Source organism: Macrobrachium rosenbergii, chromosome 4 (genome assembly GCF_040412425.1).
Source record: "Macrobrachium rosenbergii isolate ZJJX-2024 chromosome 4, ASM4041242v1, whole genome shotgun sequence".
NCBI lineage: Eukaryota > Metazoa > Arthropoda > Malacostraca > Decapoda > Palaemonidae > Macrobrachium > Macrobrachium rosenbergii.
This window is the reverse complement of record NC_089744.1, coordinates 82,630,256-82,645,648: the sequence shown is the minus strand read 5'-3', so window position 1 is coordinate 82,645,648 and position 15,393 is coordinate 82,630,256. Positions and strand designations below refer to the sequence as shown.

General features: G+C 40.9%; 1 protein-coding gene across 1 annotated transcript in view; it reads right to left on the bottom strand.

Annotated features, from left to right (window-relative positions):
- LOC136836305 (golgin subfamily A member 4-like) overlaps nt 1–15,393 on the bottom strand; it is a 520,799-nt gene that overhangs the window by 91,132 nt on the left and 414,274 nt on the right. Inside the window, exons 41-42 of the mRNA XM_067100429.1 lie at nt 8,283–8,489; nt 588–770 (exon numbers count right to left, since the gene is read on the bottom strand). Of these exons, the coding sequence (XP_066956530.1) occupies nt 588–770; nt 8,283–8,489 (390 nt within the window). The remainder of the gene's footprint in view (nt 1–587; nt 771–8,282; nt 8,490–15,393) is intronic.

The following is a 15,393-nucleotide window of genomic DNA, read 5'->3' as shown; positions in this document are numbered from 1 at the left end:
TGTATATGTAATTCTAAATAAAAACAATATTAAAGTGTTGTGACACACTAGTGAACACCTGAGTGCCACCTAACTGCTTCACTCACAAGTGTTCTCACTGAACACATTCCAAAGCAAGCTGAGGTTGCTCTGTGGGCCACGTGGCACTTGCCAGATTCCAATTTTCTTGTATTTCCAAGAATAAAATATATTATTAACTTCTTAAATACTATAATTACAGTAATACTAATACTATTCTTGTATTCTGATGCACTTGCAACATTTACATGGTCCACTGTACATCTGGTAGAGGAAAAAACTCTGTTGGGCTGCTCTTCCCTTGAGGTCTTAAGCACATTTTGTTTAATGTTTAATCCAGAGGTGGTCCTAATGAGAATATAACACAAGTCCATTAAAAAATGCTGGCAGATTTGACCAAACGTGGTGTAAAACAAACTGACTGCATCTCTTATCTGGTGGCTGATATGGACAAAAAAAAGCATAAAACTATATAACATTAATGAAATATCTAATATTAGGATGTCAGCTCTCATAACATCTTTAATGTGTAAACTGCACAAAAATAACAAAATATGCATCACACTTACCAGCTTCTGAATTGTCTGGCTGTACTTCATGTGAAGTTGTGCATCTTCTTCACGTACTTTGTGAGATGTTACCTGACATGCAGTGGCTTGAGCCTGAAGGTCAGACTCCAATTTACTTAACTTATTCTCAAGATCTCTCACTTGTAGTTCTCGTTGTCTTAAACGCTCCTTGTCTTGGTTCATCTATATAATATATAAAAAATACTAAATGTAAGTTAAATGCTTAACAAAACCTTAAGATCATTCCTGGAAAAATACCCATAGTGATGATGCATTAATTATAGATTTTACAAAAAATACCCATAGTGATGATGCATTAATTATAGATTTTATACATCATGAAATTATGGTGACTAAACAACAAGATGATGTTCATTAGAAATAATTAAAGCATCTACATCAGCAATTTAGATTATTATGTTGTCAATCATGCAGACTCCTGAATTCTAAGTATGCAACCAAACAATTCTGATGATCAGATAACTTACTATAAAGTGCTATAAAATAGCAGCAAACTAGACTAACTAAGGACTAGGCATTCTATATTCTCGCATCACGAACAAACAGAAACCTAATCAATCAATTGCAGCATGTATTCATAACAGAACTAAAAAGACAAAATAAATATCTGGAAATGACAGCCGTTACTATAGGCTAGTTAATCTCCTTTATGACACTTCAGAACTTATCTTTATTGATAATTCTCTCACTATGGCTCACTGAATATGTACTTCCATGTTGGAAAAACAGAATGAAGGAATGAGATCTCTGATAAGTGAGATGGGGATTACCCTGGCAAAGGAGGTCTCACTAATCTTTAACTAACACTGCTTGATTGAACAACTATTCATTAAGTGCTTTATTTATTCTGTTTTCAATCTGTCATCCAGGCACACATAACAGGCATATATCCATGAAATACAAAATGACATTTTCATAATGAAATTAAGTTTCACATATACTTGCCAATTAATTACAGCTAACAATTCTACTCGCGCGGCAGCCTTTTTTTAAATTCGCGGTAGCGTTTCTACTTTTTTTGTGTAGGTGACAGGCTCTGCCCACTATTGGAGCACCCAGGGAAAACAACTGGCAGGTAAGCTCAATTTTGTTTGTGCCCTTATGTCCATAAGAGGGGAGGAGGGTGGGCTCCAATTCTGTAAAGACTTGTTAAGTATATATGAAACTTAATTTAATTATGAAATGTTATTTTCATATAAATAACTTACCAAGTGCAGTAATTACACAGCTGAATCCCACATTGAATGGAGGTGGGATATATGGACATATTCTACTCCAAAACATTAAAGCATGGTAATGGCTTTGAAATAGAAAATTTTGCCAGCATTGATACAATGCTTGTTGTTTCCTTACATGGTAAGAGAGCTGCTGCAGGTGACTACTGCCTCTGGTTGGTACTAACCTTAACCTGTAGAGGTATGGCAGTTGAACCATCGGTCGCCTCTACTTAAGTGGGAGCTTTACAGCGGAGGACACGCCTGATGGCTAGCAAAGCATATGAAAGTACCCTTGGCCTGGGCGCAGTACCAAATTTAAAAACAACCAGACAATGCTGTCACCTACCCTGAAAACACCACAACCCATCCACTAAGACTGGAGGGTACTCCAGGTACCCTGTACCCTAAGGCTCCTCAAAAACTCAAAAACCCTACACCAAGGCAAAAGGATAGTAGGAGAAAAAGTGCCTCCTATGAATCCTCACCCAATACCATGCCAGCCACTGATAATGGTCCCAAGTTACTGCAATTATCAAACACTGTTTCCACCTCCTCTAAATAGTGTGATGAGAAAACAGACTTGCAATTCCAGTAGGTAGACTGAAGAATGGAAGTTAGGGACATATTGTGCCTGAAAGACAAAGAGGTAGATACTGCTCTGACTTCATGAGCCTTCACTTTAAAAGTTGGCAACATGTCTTCCTGGATCTGTGAATGTGCCTCTGAAATCAAGTCCCTCAGAAAGAACGACAAGGCATTCTTAGACAGAGGGTGAGAAGGGTTCTTAACTGAACACCAGAGGTTACTGGATGGACCTCTAATCTTCTCTGTCCTACTCAGATAGTAACTCAGAGCTCTGACCGGACAGAGTACTCTCCTCTTCTTCCTTGGAGCCAAGGATGTCCATTAAATTCTTAATGGTCAAAGAATGAGGCCAGGGCTTGGATGGGTCCTCGTTCTTGGCCAAAAACCTAGGGTAAAGGAGCAAACTGCAACCCCTTGGGAAAAACCTATCCTTTTATCGATGGCTTGAATTTCAATAATGTGCTTCGCAGTAGGAGTGTCTTACAAGTGAGGTCCCTCAGAGAAGTGGAACGTAGGGGTTCAAAAGCAGGACCTGTCAGCCACTTCAAGACTACATCCGGGTTCCAAGAGACCAGATTGTCCTTCCTCTGTCTTGATGTATCAAAGGACTTGATCAGGTCATTAATATCTGAGTTTGACGACAGATGTCTCAGAAGAAGAGACATTTGTGGTTGTAGCATCATCCACGGAAAACTGCCCACTTGGCCTGGTAGACAAGGCTAGAATATCTTCTCCTGCATCGTGCTATAGCCCCTTGGAAAACCTTGTATTCTGGCAAACTTGCGGACAATCTAAAGCCTGTCAGGGCAAGGGGCAAGAACGGACAACCCTTGGTGGTGTCTTCTGAAGTGGGGTTGCATGAGTAAAGATGGTTTTTGGGGAAGGAGTCTTGGAAAATCTACCAGTAACTGAAGAAGGTCCAGGAACCACTCCTTCAGGGGCCAAAACGGGGCTATGAGGGTCATAGTGGTGTTGTGGTGGGCTTGAAATTTGTTTATCACCTCCCTGATCAAGCTGAAGGGAGGAAAAGCGTACAGATCCAGATTGGACCAGTCTTGCAGCATGGCATCTGTTGCCCATGCAAGAGGATCTGGGACTGGAGAGCAAAAGAGAGGAAGACAATAGTTCTTGGATGTGGCAAACAGGTCTAAATTGGCTTGCCCCACAGTTTCCAAAGATCTAGACAGACAAGGGGATCTAAGGTCCATTAAGTGGGAAAGAAGCTTCCGATGGCTCAGCTCGTCCACCAAAACATTTAATTTTCCCTGGATGAACTGGGTGACCAGAGTCACTTGATTTTGATCCACCTACGGGAGTGGATCTCTTGCTGCCTGACAGAGAGAAAAGGAATGAGTGCTGCCTTGTTTCCAGATATAGCTAAAGCCATGGTACTGTCTGCATGGACTATCACTGTCTTGTTGCAGACCATGGTCGAGAAACACTGAATGCCTAGATGAACTGCTTTCAGTTCTCTGACGTTTATATGTAGACTTTGTTATTCTGGGGTCCACATGCTGGATACTTCCTGATTCCCCAGTAGAGCTCCCCAGCCTGAGTCCAAGGCATCCGAATAAAAGTCTAGGTCAGGGCTCAGAGATTGAAGGGACTTCCCTTCTGACAGTCTTTCTTCGGACAGCCACCATTGCAGGTCTGCTCTGATCTTAAGGGTGACTGTAAACACATAAGTGTCCGGCTGTGTTTTCCTGTCCCAGTTGGCCTTTAGGAAGAACTGGGGAACTCTCAGATGCACTCTACCTAGTATGACAAACATCTATATGGATGCCAACATCCCCAGCAGGCTCATCCACTGCTGAGCTGAGCAAGACCAAAGTGTTAAAAACCTGTGGACCATCTGAAGGCAGCTAGAAATTTTCCGGGGAGACAGAAAAGTCCGAAAAGTCAGAGAGTTGAGAGTCATCCCCAAATAGAGAATCTCTTGGGGCCAACTGAGACTTCTGTGGACTGATAAGAAGGCTCAGCTCCTTGGTAAGAAGCAAAACCTTGTGCAAGTCCTTCATGCACTTTTCCTTTGACAGGGATCGAAGCAGCCAGTCATCCAGATACAGACTTACATTGATCCCTAACAAATGGAGCCATTTTGAGAGAGGAGCAAGAACTCAAGTGAACACTTGAGGGGCCACAGAAAGGCCGAAGCAAAGGGCCCGAAACTAATATACAGTACTCTGTCCTGAAAGACGGACCTTAGATACTTCTTGGAGTCTGGATGGATCGGAATGTTGAAGTATGCATCCTGCATGTCTAATGTTATCATCTAGTCACCCTGGTGAATGGATGAAAGGACTGAATGTTCGTCTCCATCTTGAATTTTGTCTTCTAGACAAAATGAATGAGGGCGCTTACATCTAGGACAGGTCTCCATCCCCTGATGTTTTCAGGACCACAAAGAGACGGTTGTAAAAGCCCTCTGTGTTGGTATTCTCAACTTCCTCTATGGCCTTCTTTTGGAGGAGGGAGGAAACTTCCTCCAAATGGGGCGAATGCCTCTCTGAGCCTCTCGAGTAAGCCGACAACGTGATGGGAGAAGTGACTAATGGTGGGCTCTCCAAGAACAGGATGGTGTAGCCCTCCTTTAACGTTGATGATCCACTGCTCTGCTCCTCTAATCAGCCACTTTTCCCCAAACTCCAGGAATCTGGCTCCTTCTGGCGCATGAAGGACTGCGTTTCCACTTTTTGGGCACTGTCTTGGCTGACCCCTTCTTAATGGACCTGGCCGTGAAACATACACTGGAAAGGTATCCTAAACTAAGATCTGGGTCTACCTCCATGGAAAGGCTGCTGCTGGAGGGGAGAGGCCAACTTGGGTGCAAAGGCAGGCAAATCCTTGGGACGTTCGGAGGATTGAGCCAACAGATCCTGCATTGATTTTTTCTGAAAGTCGGACTCAATTTCCTTAACTGTGTCCTGAGGAAAAATGTGATGTTGGTCCAGAGGTGAAAATAACAGGGCCAAATTCTGCATCTGCATGACTCCCTTAGTAGTAAAGGAGCACTAGAGCTCTCTCAGAGCCGAAAGCTCTAGAGAGCCATCTCTAATGGCCTTGTCTGCACATGACAAGACTCCCAGTCCTGTCAAGAAACCTAAAAGCCTCAAAAACATTGATAAGATCCTTAACAAGGTGATCTAGTTCTGCCAGCAAAAACATTATCTTCGCCAACAAGAACACAGAACATTGAGAAGAGTCGATGCGGCCACAAAAGTCCCCTTGGGAGGAGACAGTGACTTACAAAGAAAGAGCTTCCACGGTGACACAATAAATACCTCCTATAAATTAACTGAAAGGGAGGAAAGGCTAAAGACACTTTTCCTTGCTCCCTATTAGCTGAAAGCCAATCTCCCATCTCCTTTAGAGGCTTCTTGGAGGGTGAAGAAAGTACCATCTTGGGGAGTCTAGTCCTGTCGTCCGGTTGACCCCTCATCAAAAAGGTCAAGACAGGTGAGACCGGAGCAGCTGGGGTGAAAAAAGTGGGGAAATTTGCCAACTGGTACTGTAGAAGAGCTGCACAGTTAGAAGGAGGAGCAGGTTCTTGATCGACCTCTTCCTCTTCTGAGGAGACCGGGGACAGGATAGCATCATGGGAAGTCTTGGAAGTGGAGGAGCTTTCTTCACAAGCTCATGATTTCAGCTAACTGTCACTTAACTGGAGCCAACGATGGTTTGTTTTAATCTAAAAGCAACAGAGACCATGGTCTCTGAGCAGACTGAATAGGAGAGACATGTTTGAGAGAGGTCGCTAGGTGCTCAGAGGCGGGTGTCAAATACTAAAGAGTTGGTGCCGGGCACTCAGAGAGTGGCACCATGCGCTCAGGAAGATGAGTCAGATGTTTGGTCGCTGATGATGGGCACTTGGGAGCCAGGTGAGGGCACTCAGCAGATGGGTGCTCTGGTGAGAAGGCCTCTGGACTGTCCCATGCCAGGGCAGGGACAGAAGCGTCCACTGTGTAACTACAAGAAGGCTGTGGACTGGTACTGGCCTTCCTATACCGCTTAACTGGAAGTGGATCCGAATGGCGACCCACATCAGCTGAAGGGCACTTTAGTGGATGTGAAGAAAGTAGGCATTGTTTCTGGCGCCTCTTGTCTGCACCAGAATCACCAGAACTGGAAGACAACTGGTGCACCTCCAACAAGACACCTTTCCAACGGCTGTCTGTCGACACCTAATATCATGCAACAGGCTCAACTGAGGAGGCGATTACCCATGGGCAAACCCCATTGGCCTCCCTTGTACTTCCGGTATGTCTTCTCCCAGGTTCAGGGGAGTATGACAGGAACCTTCATCTAGGAGAACCGACAGGACGTGTAGCCACCTCCTCTACTTGTACTACACTGTCACCCATCACTTCTTTGGTAAACACTTTGTCCATAATTACTTTCAGTGGTGCTCCCAATTCTGCCACTGTATTAAATACTAGACCTATCTTCTTATCGAACCTAGATTCGAGACTGGCAATGAATGGTATTAGGGTTGGAAGCAAGTATGTGGATGAATAGTAGGAGGGCCAGTATTAGGAGAAAAAATGGGAATAGGAGTAGAAGGAAGAGCAGGGCTAGCTACTAATCTAGGTTTAGGAGTAGTTTCTAGGCTAAGTGACCGTCTCTCGGCTCTAGAAACAGCCTTCCTTTCCTATCCCTTTTTAATTTATCCAAGTGCAATTTAAGCACTTTCCACTGCTTCTTATCCCAAGAAGAACATTCATTACAAGTCTTCTTCTTACTACATTCTTGCCCTCTACAATTACTGCATACTGAATGAGGATCATAAGATTTTGTTAACCTAGTTTTACACCCTTTGCTGCAATAGTGAAAACTAGAAGTACTAGAATCAGACATAATTCTGCCAAAAAACTAGGTAACTAATCAAAAAAGATACTGTTCTGTGTAAAATTTACTTTGATGACCATTCAACATACATACATACATACATAAATTGCAAATAAAATGCTGCATACTGAAAAAGAAAATTGACTTCTTCATTTCAAGAGACTGCAGAAACACAAAATACATGGAAGGAGACCAGTGGATACACACAGCAGAGTATGAAAAGCAACCACCATGAGGGCCTAAAACCTTTTTATATTGAAGACTGATAAGATGACTGGATGAAGATGGCACAAAATCTGTGATATGAGGATATCATGTCAAAGTGATGATACGTAACAATGGGGACCAAGAACCAACAGAAAGCATAAGTATAGTACTATAATGCACTAGAGTATGGTATTAAATACTACGTAATTCAAAATTATCAATACTCTTAAATACAAGGAATATTATTATAAGGGAAAACTGGAACAAGGTCAGTTTAACTGGCTGGGCACTGCACAGCCCCTTTAGTATAGTGTGCCATGTTAAGCATGCTGTACAAAGTATTCTACCCTTAAAAGGATATATGTCTTAAATCACCTGAATTAGGAAGCCGATGTACTGCCTCAATCTTAGTTTACTGTATCATAAAATGCAGCTTTACCTAGTATATTATCAAATGAAAATGAAAAACACAAAACCCTTATTTCTTCAAATGTGGCAAGATTAATCAGGATATATAGTGTACTGTAAAATATACAACACTTTTTTGTAATGTTAAACTAATAACACATTCAAAAGTTACCAATAACAAGTTCTCACAAAGTGTGCTGCAGTTAATTCCACTAATAAAACTTTGATATTCTACAGTACCGTAATATATTTACTTAAGAAAACATCGGCCTGATCTTTGAACAGTTGATTTAAACAATCTACTATCTGTTAACATATAGCTGAATCACAAAAAAAAATTACAATTATACAATTATATGTAAACTTCCCCCCCAAAATTATATGATACTTCACATTTCTCTCCAGTACTTACCATTCTTAATAAATTTTCTTTCTCAAGTTGATTGTTCTTAACAACAGCATTTAGCTCAGCACATCTTGCCTGTTCTTCCATTAGTTCAGTACGAGCACGGGCCCTTTCAATTGAAGCCTGTTCACCAAGGTTTCCAACTTTCCCCCTTTCCACATCATATTTCCTTTGAAGTTCTACAACTCGTTCTTGCTCAATAGCTAGACGTGTCTATGAAAACATTAATATCCATTAATCAGTGTGAAGTAAAATACATTAAGGAACAAACAAATTTTCTAATACCTTAAAAATTCTGTTTCAGTTTCAAAGTCTAAAAGAATGAGATTTACAACAGTTTATAAAAACTACCTAAACTCACCAAGAAATGCTTCAAACAGCAATGCTACCTTAACCCAAAGATAGTGGAATCAAGTTTGTCTTCTTTACAAATAGCTTCCAAACTTTCAATAATAGCAAAACAATAACTGTTTTCTATGATTATGGTGGTGTTAAGTGGAGACCTGAGCCTACACATATTCAATTTAATAATGGTTACAAAATATATATATTTTTATAGCACAGCCAGTTTGTCCTCAAAGGAGTTATTCTCATGGTCGTCCCAGGGCTCTATAAGACAGACCAACCAATCTCAAAGAATTCTTTTATCGTTGGTCTTGGCCAGAATAGGATTAGTGCTTGTTGCCCCAACGATAGAATATAAAGGACTCAAGACAAGAGGGCTTTATCTCTTTGTCTACAGCAACTAGCTTGTTTTCCCTTCATCCTTCTCACACAAATGTGGCAACAGCCAGTATGTCAGCCATTTTACCTATTACTTCCTTGATCTTTGCTCACGATCATTTTTCATGAGATCTTATTTCTGTCACCATGGAAGAATTCAACAAAGAAGCTAGTTAGTGCATACGTGTAAGATCCAGTTAAAAGTTTTAGTTCCTTAAAATTCTAATGGGTAGGCTTGTATTTGTTAAAGCTGGGGCCCAGTGAGTCTCCCACAGGGTGAGAAGTTAAGATTAGATCGCTGGGCTATGCTATAAGGTTGTGCTATTTTCTTCCTGTCTAACAAAGCAATAATTATTAGCAATAATATTAATCAATGACTTTTTTAACACTGATAGATAATTTGAGGCACTCCAAAACAGAAATTGTTAGCCTAACTTCTCATTTACGAAACGCAACCGCAATACAGTTGAACCTCTTAAAACTGGCATTCTGTGGTCCAAGAACTCCTGTAGTTTGGCTCAATTTTGAATCAACCGCCAATAGTTCATTGAGCAGCCACGAGGGTTGACCCACATATTGTTTACAACTTTTTGGGGTTTTTTTGTTGTAGAAATGGGTAATGGTCAAGGATTAAAATAAACAGTTTGATTTACTATTAAATAAAGTAAAGCTAAAGATGTTTAAAATTGTAAAAAACAAGGGAATTCAGTTAAAAAATATAATAAGAGAAAGGGTACAAGTAAAACTGTATCAAGTTAAAAAAGCTCTGCACCTCACATTAATAGTGCAGTGTGCCCACAACTGTGTTTGTGGCGTGAGCACTTAGGAACCAGGAACCAAGTGATAAGGTCTTGATCATTTCTTTTATATAGCTGTATATTTATCCATTCGATATGACACCCATGAGATCAGATGATGCTAGGTGTAAGAAGCACACATAAATCTTTATCCATGCTAGAAAAGGTTTTCTATCCTTTCCCTCCTGTTAGCGAATGTTTAGGGTTCATCTTCCTCAATAGATGGCAGTGTGCTTTGTTTACTTTTTTGACAGCAAAGTGTCAAATGCACTGATTGATCGCCGAAATTAATTTTTTATTTTTGTCATCTCATTACCTGCTACAATCAAAATAAATGACAAAGAAACTTATACAGTAAGTTTAGGAGATGAAAATCACTGATAATATTCTGGAAGATTCTGAGAAAAGTTAAGTAGTTGACTTACAGTTAGGCTAACTCGGGAATGTAGGCTAAATTTGTTATATAAAGCACACTATTTTAAAAGTTAGGTATATCTTAATTTAACCAGACCACTGAGCTGATTAACAGCTCTCCTAAGGCTGGCCCGAAGGATTAGATTTATTTTATGTGGCTAACAACCAATTGGCTACCTAGCAACGGGACCTACAGCTTATTGTGGAATCAGAACCACAATATAGCGAGAAATGAATTTCTATCACCAGAAACAAATTCCTCTTATTCTTCATTGGCCGGTCGGAGATTCAAAATCACAGCCAACAGAGTGGTAGCTGAGAACAGAACCCGCTCGCCCAACGAGGAACACACACACACTATTTTAAATAAAATTATACTGTATGAAGAAAGAGTCCAAAGATATAAAATATCTGAGTTATAAAATGATAATGAAAATATATGAGTAATAATATGATAAAAAGTGGTGTCAGAACTTAGCAAAGTAGTACGCTAAGTTGGCAACTAGGCTTTTTAAGTGGAATTAGTTTGCAAGACTGTTTACATAGGGGCTTCATTTTTTAGGGGTGTATTCTATATTCCGGGTTTCTGTTTTCCAGCAGTGGCTGGTCCCAAGGTTCCAGATTTAAGAGGTTGGACTGTCGTAGTTCCCAATCATGCTTGATCTTTACTTCCAAGCCTTGGTGTTTAGTAAAACTGGGTTTTCTCCTTCATAGTATTTTATGATCAAGCTAGCAGGATTTTGTGATATGGAAAATTCCCCCATTTATCCTTAATATCACAGATTGTTTATCAAGTGTTAATGGAAATTCATTGCGAGGATCTACTTATAACAGGTAGTGACGTCAAATTCAAAAAATTCTCGTGACAGTTGCTTTTTTCCTACAGGGATATAAATTTACATTTTAGCAGATTAAAATCTTATGCTTATTTTATATAAAATTTGGCGCAATAATTCCAGTAATCGTTTTAATTATGTACCATCTAATGTAGCCCACAACATTTACCTCCTGCTTAGGAGTAGACCAAGTAAAAAAATTATAAACATGTACAGAAAAAGACTTTATGGTATCCAGTTAGTTTTGTTGTAACTGAGTTTATACAACCCACTGATCATGATACCTAACAGCATACTACTGGGATACAACCCACTGATCATGATACCTAACAGCATACTATGGGTACACACTTGTGACCAAGGCAGCCTTTTTTATCTTTGTGTTTGCTGTCTATACAGTGATCATAGGTAGTTAACACAAGATAGTTTCTAATTAACACTTGTTCCTTTAACCAATACTAGGCTGCTATTATGTACAACCCACAGATCACCTACGCCGCAGCGAATTGCTCAATCCACTTTTCACCTGTGGTTATGGCTCATACCACCTGCCAGGAGCACAGGCCTTGGTGTAAAATATGCAACCTGCTCCTGGCAGCAAGTTTAAATGATGAAAGAGCTCAATTTAAGCTGTCTCTATGGGTCATAAGTTTTGGCAGGGGTACGGAAGGAGGAGACTACATCTTTCAGGCAGAACTCTGGCAGTGTTTTTCCATCCCTCTCCAAGAAAAATCCATGTTTGGGCCAATACTCCAAAGCAGTGAATTCTAGAACCTCCAGCAATGAACTTTTTCCTTGGGAGAGATGTTACTAATGCCAGACATGAAGTGGACATAGGGAAGATTCTCATCTGAAGAGTCTTCTAGGGTATAGTGATTTGAAGTGTCTACCTTCTAGACTAGAGGTATAGTGATTTATCCAGGACTTCTATCCTGCCGGGCAGTGGTGATACAACTGCCTTGACTCAATCAGTTCATGCACGCATCCCCTTGATAGGAAAATTCTACTTGTTGCCCTTTTAGAACTCTGGGAGGATATTATGAGCAGTATCAAGAATGTCCTTGCTACTGAGCATCAGTATATCAGTGACACTACCCACAATTCCCAAGAGGAATTCAGGTTGTGGCAGTATGAAAAAGTTGGTTTGTATGAGTTATCTGATTTTTCTTTTTTTCATTAAATTTGTGTGTGTGTTGGTGTATGATTATTTAATTAAAAGTTAAGTTTCAATTTTGTTTTTTATTTTTTACTCATAGTTTGCTTGAATGGGTTAGCGAAGAGTGAGAAGCTCCCTTTCACCTTACCTAATAAAAAGAAAGAAATCAAAGAAAGGAGAGAAAACATTAGAAGAGCAGCTGAAAATAGAGGAAGGGATAAGGCAGAGAAGTGGTAAGGAATGTAGGGAGAGAACACATGGCTACCAGGTTACAGAAACAAAATACATTTGGTCAGGCTGCTCTTCTTCCCATTCCTCCATAAAAGTGCCAATCTTGGCACACCTGCAGCAGAAAAAAAAAGTTCAACAGCAGTTGGAAGGGAACAAAAGTAGGTGTTGATCTCTCCAGTAGGAAGAAGGATAGCGATAACATCCTAAACTGGCTGATGTTGAGCAAGCTAACTCCCAATCTGAAGGAGAAGTCTCAGAGACCATATTTGGGGGAACATTATAGTATTAAGATTTAGTGACAGCAAGGTTCTTGTGATAGTCAGGGGTGGGAAGATACAGGGTTAAGACTGAGTAGAAAAAGTTTTGATGAATTATAGTATTAATAGGTATAGGAGGATAAGTTTATCAGAATAAGGTTTTTTATGACCCTTGTAGTATTAAAGTAATAAATTAGGTTAAGGAGAGTCAAGTTTCATTTAATAACCTCCAAACCTGTTCCCATCATACTGTCCTAATTGTGTACAATAAAAAGCCCTTACATAATATTTTAGCACCCAACATGGGGCCTTTGATAGTAAAGTATGAGTGGGGTACATAACTGGAGATGGCAAAGGGAGCAGGTTTGGAAGGTGTTGGGTCCGGTGAAGGGGAGCAAGGTTGGATGCAGAGGTTGGATAGGCTGATGTGCATGATGGTCAGCATGCAGGATAAGTTAGGGGAAGCCCAAGTAACGGAAAGTAAATTTGTTGCAAGAATGGAGGCAATGGAGAAGAAGATGGCTGAAATGGCTAAGAGTGGGCCCGGCGTTGGGAAGGGAAGTGAGAATGATGAGGTAAAAGGAGCAAAGGAGAAAATCCCTAAGAAAGGAAAGGAAGCGCCTGCCATGGATGAGGGCTGTATGAGTGAGGTTAGTGAAAGGAATATGGAAGAGAAAAGTAAGAAAAGAAATGGAAAGAAGAAAAGAACACGAAAGGGGAGAGGTGTGAGGAAAGAGGAGTCGAGTTCCCAGATTGGGAGGGGTAGCTCGGAATAGGAAGTTGAGAATAATTGGAGAGTGGAAGTGGTACTAGTGGTGAAGGTTTGAGTGAGGCAGAGGTTAAAGATGCCAAAACAGTCTTCCTAAGAGAGGTTCCCCTGATTGAGAAATTTTGCACAGGGAGGGGAAGAGACATATGTGAGTTTTTGATGAGTATGAGAAGTATTATAGGCAGAAGTATGGGGAGAATGAAAGTGCGCAGATGAAGCAGCTGGGAGAGTTCTTGGATGGGCGGTTAAAGATGTTCTATGGAAGTACAGGCAGTCCCGGTTTACGACGGGGTTCCGTTCTTACGCCGTGTCATAAACCGAAAATTGATGTAATTCAAAAAATCTTCGAAAATCGTCAAAAATCCAAAGAAAACCTTACTTTTAATGCTTTTGGTGCAATGAAAACGATGTAAATTGCATTTTTATTGAGTTTTTCATAAAAAAAACTCCAAACTTTGATTATTCTGCCGTTTTGGAGTCATATTTCTTCCGTCGGATCGGCGTTGTAAGCGTCGTAACCCCGGAAATGTGTCATAAACCAGGAAATAATTTCTGATGAATATGTTTGAAGAGCATTATAACCTTGGAACATCGTAAACCGGGGACTGCCTGTATGTGTGAGGGTGAGCCAAGGTATGAGTCCGTGAAGGATAGAGTGATTAGGCAGGTGAAGAGAATGAAGGGAAGTGTTGTATACAAAAAGGATGACAGGTTAAAGGAGGTGAAGATGAAAGCCGGAGAGGAAGTGGCCTTGTACGCCCATAGGTTAGAAGCTTTGACCAGGAGGAAGTATGGAGAGGAAGGAATTAAGGAAAACAAACACCTCATGCGGAAGTTCTTGGCCACCATCCAGAGAAGATTAGGGTAATTCTGAATGAGAAGAAAAAAGATTGGAAGTGGTGGACGGGGAAGAGCTTAAATTAGGAGGATATTTTAGAGATCCCAGAAGACCTGAGAGTAGAGGATGATGAACCAAAGGAGATGTACGTTGGGTCTGAGGTGGTGAATGGAAGGACATCTAAGGACACTTTGGTGAGTGAGGAGATAAGTGTGATGCGAACCTTGTTGGAGAAGTGTAGGAGAGACCGGGTGGAAAGCAGAAGAAAGAATGTGCTAGTGAATGTGGGGAATAATGGAAAAAGGAACTGGAGAAAAAGCCAAGAGAGGTTGGTGTGGAAGTGAAAGTACAGTAGAGCGAATGGGAATATGAGGGAACATCAGATGGGAATGAGTAGTGATAAGGAGTGTTACAGGTGTAGGAAGACTGGACATGTGAAAGTGGATTGCAGATTGGCCAATGGTGAGTGTTTCAGTTGTGGAAAGAGAGGGTATATGTTGGTGGACTGCCCATGAGCAAGAGAGTTGAAGTGTTTTGGCTGCGGAAAGGTGGGGCATTGAGTGAGAGAATGCCAGAGTGGAAGGAGAGTAGGAGGAAGTGGAAGTCATTGTGGAAACTGTGGAATGAGTGGGCATTTTGCCAGGACATGTAAGAACCCTCTGAGTAAGAGTGAAGGATGTAAAATGGAGGGTCACATGAAGGAAGTCTGCCGTACCAAACCCCAACCCAAGGGGGTTACTGTGGTGAGCCCTCTGGTATAGAAGGAATAGATGTGTTGCATGTGAGAGAAGAGTTTGTAAGTGGGAATGTCTGTTTTGGGGAACCAGTAGATCATTGTTTGTGTGTTAGAGTAGAATGTGATGGAGTGTTATTGAAAGCACTGATTGATACTTGTTGTAGCAGAAATGTGGATTCCAGAAAGGCTTACGAGAAAATAAAAGAAAATGTAGCAAAGAGGGAGGAATGTGCTGGATATGTAACAGGGATTTGAGGATTGGAAGTAAAGGTGTGCTCGATGTTTGTTGAGGTGGTTACGGTTACTGGAATAAGATTGGAGAAGGAGGATTTTTATGTTGTGGATAGAGTGAATGAGAGG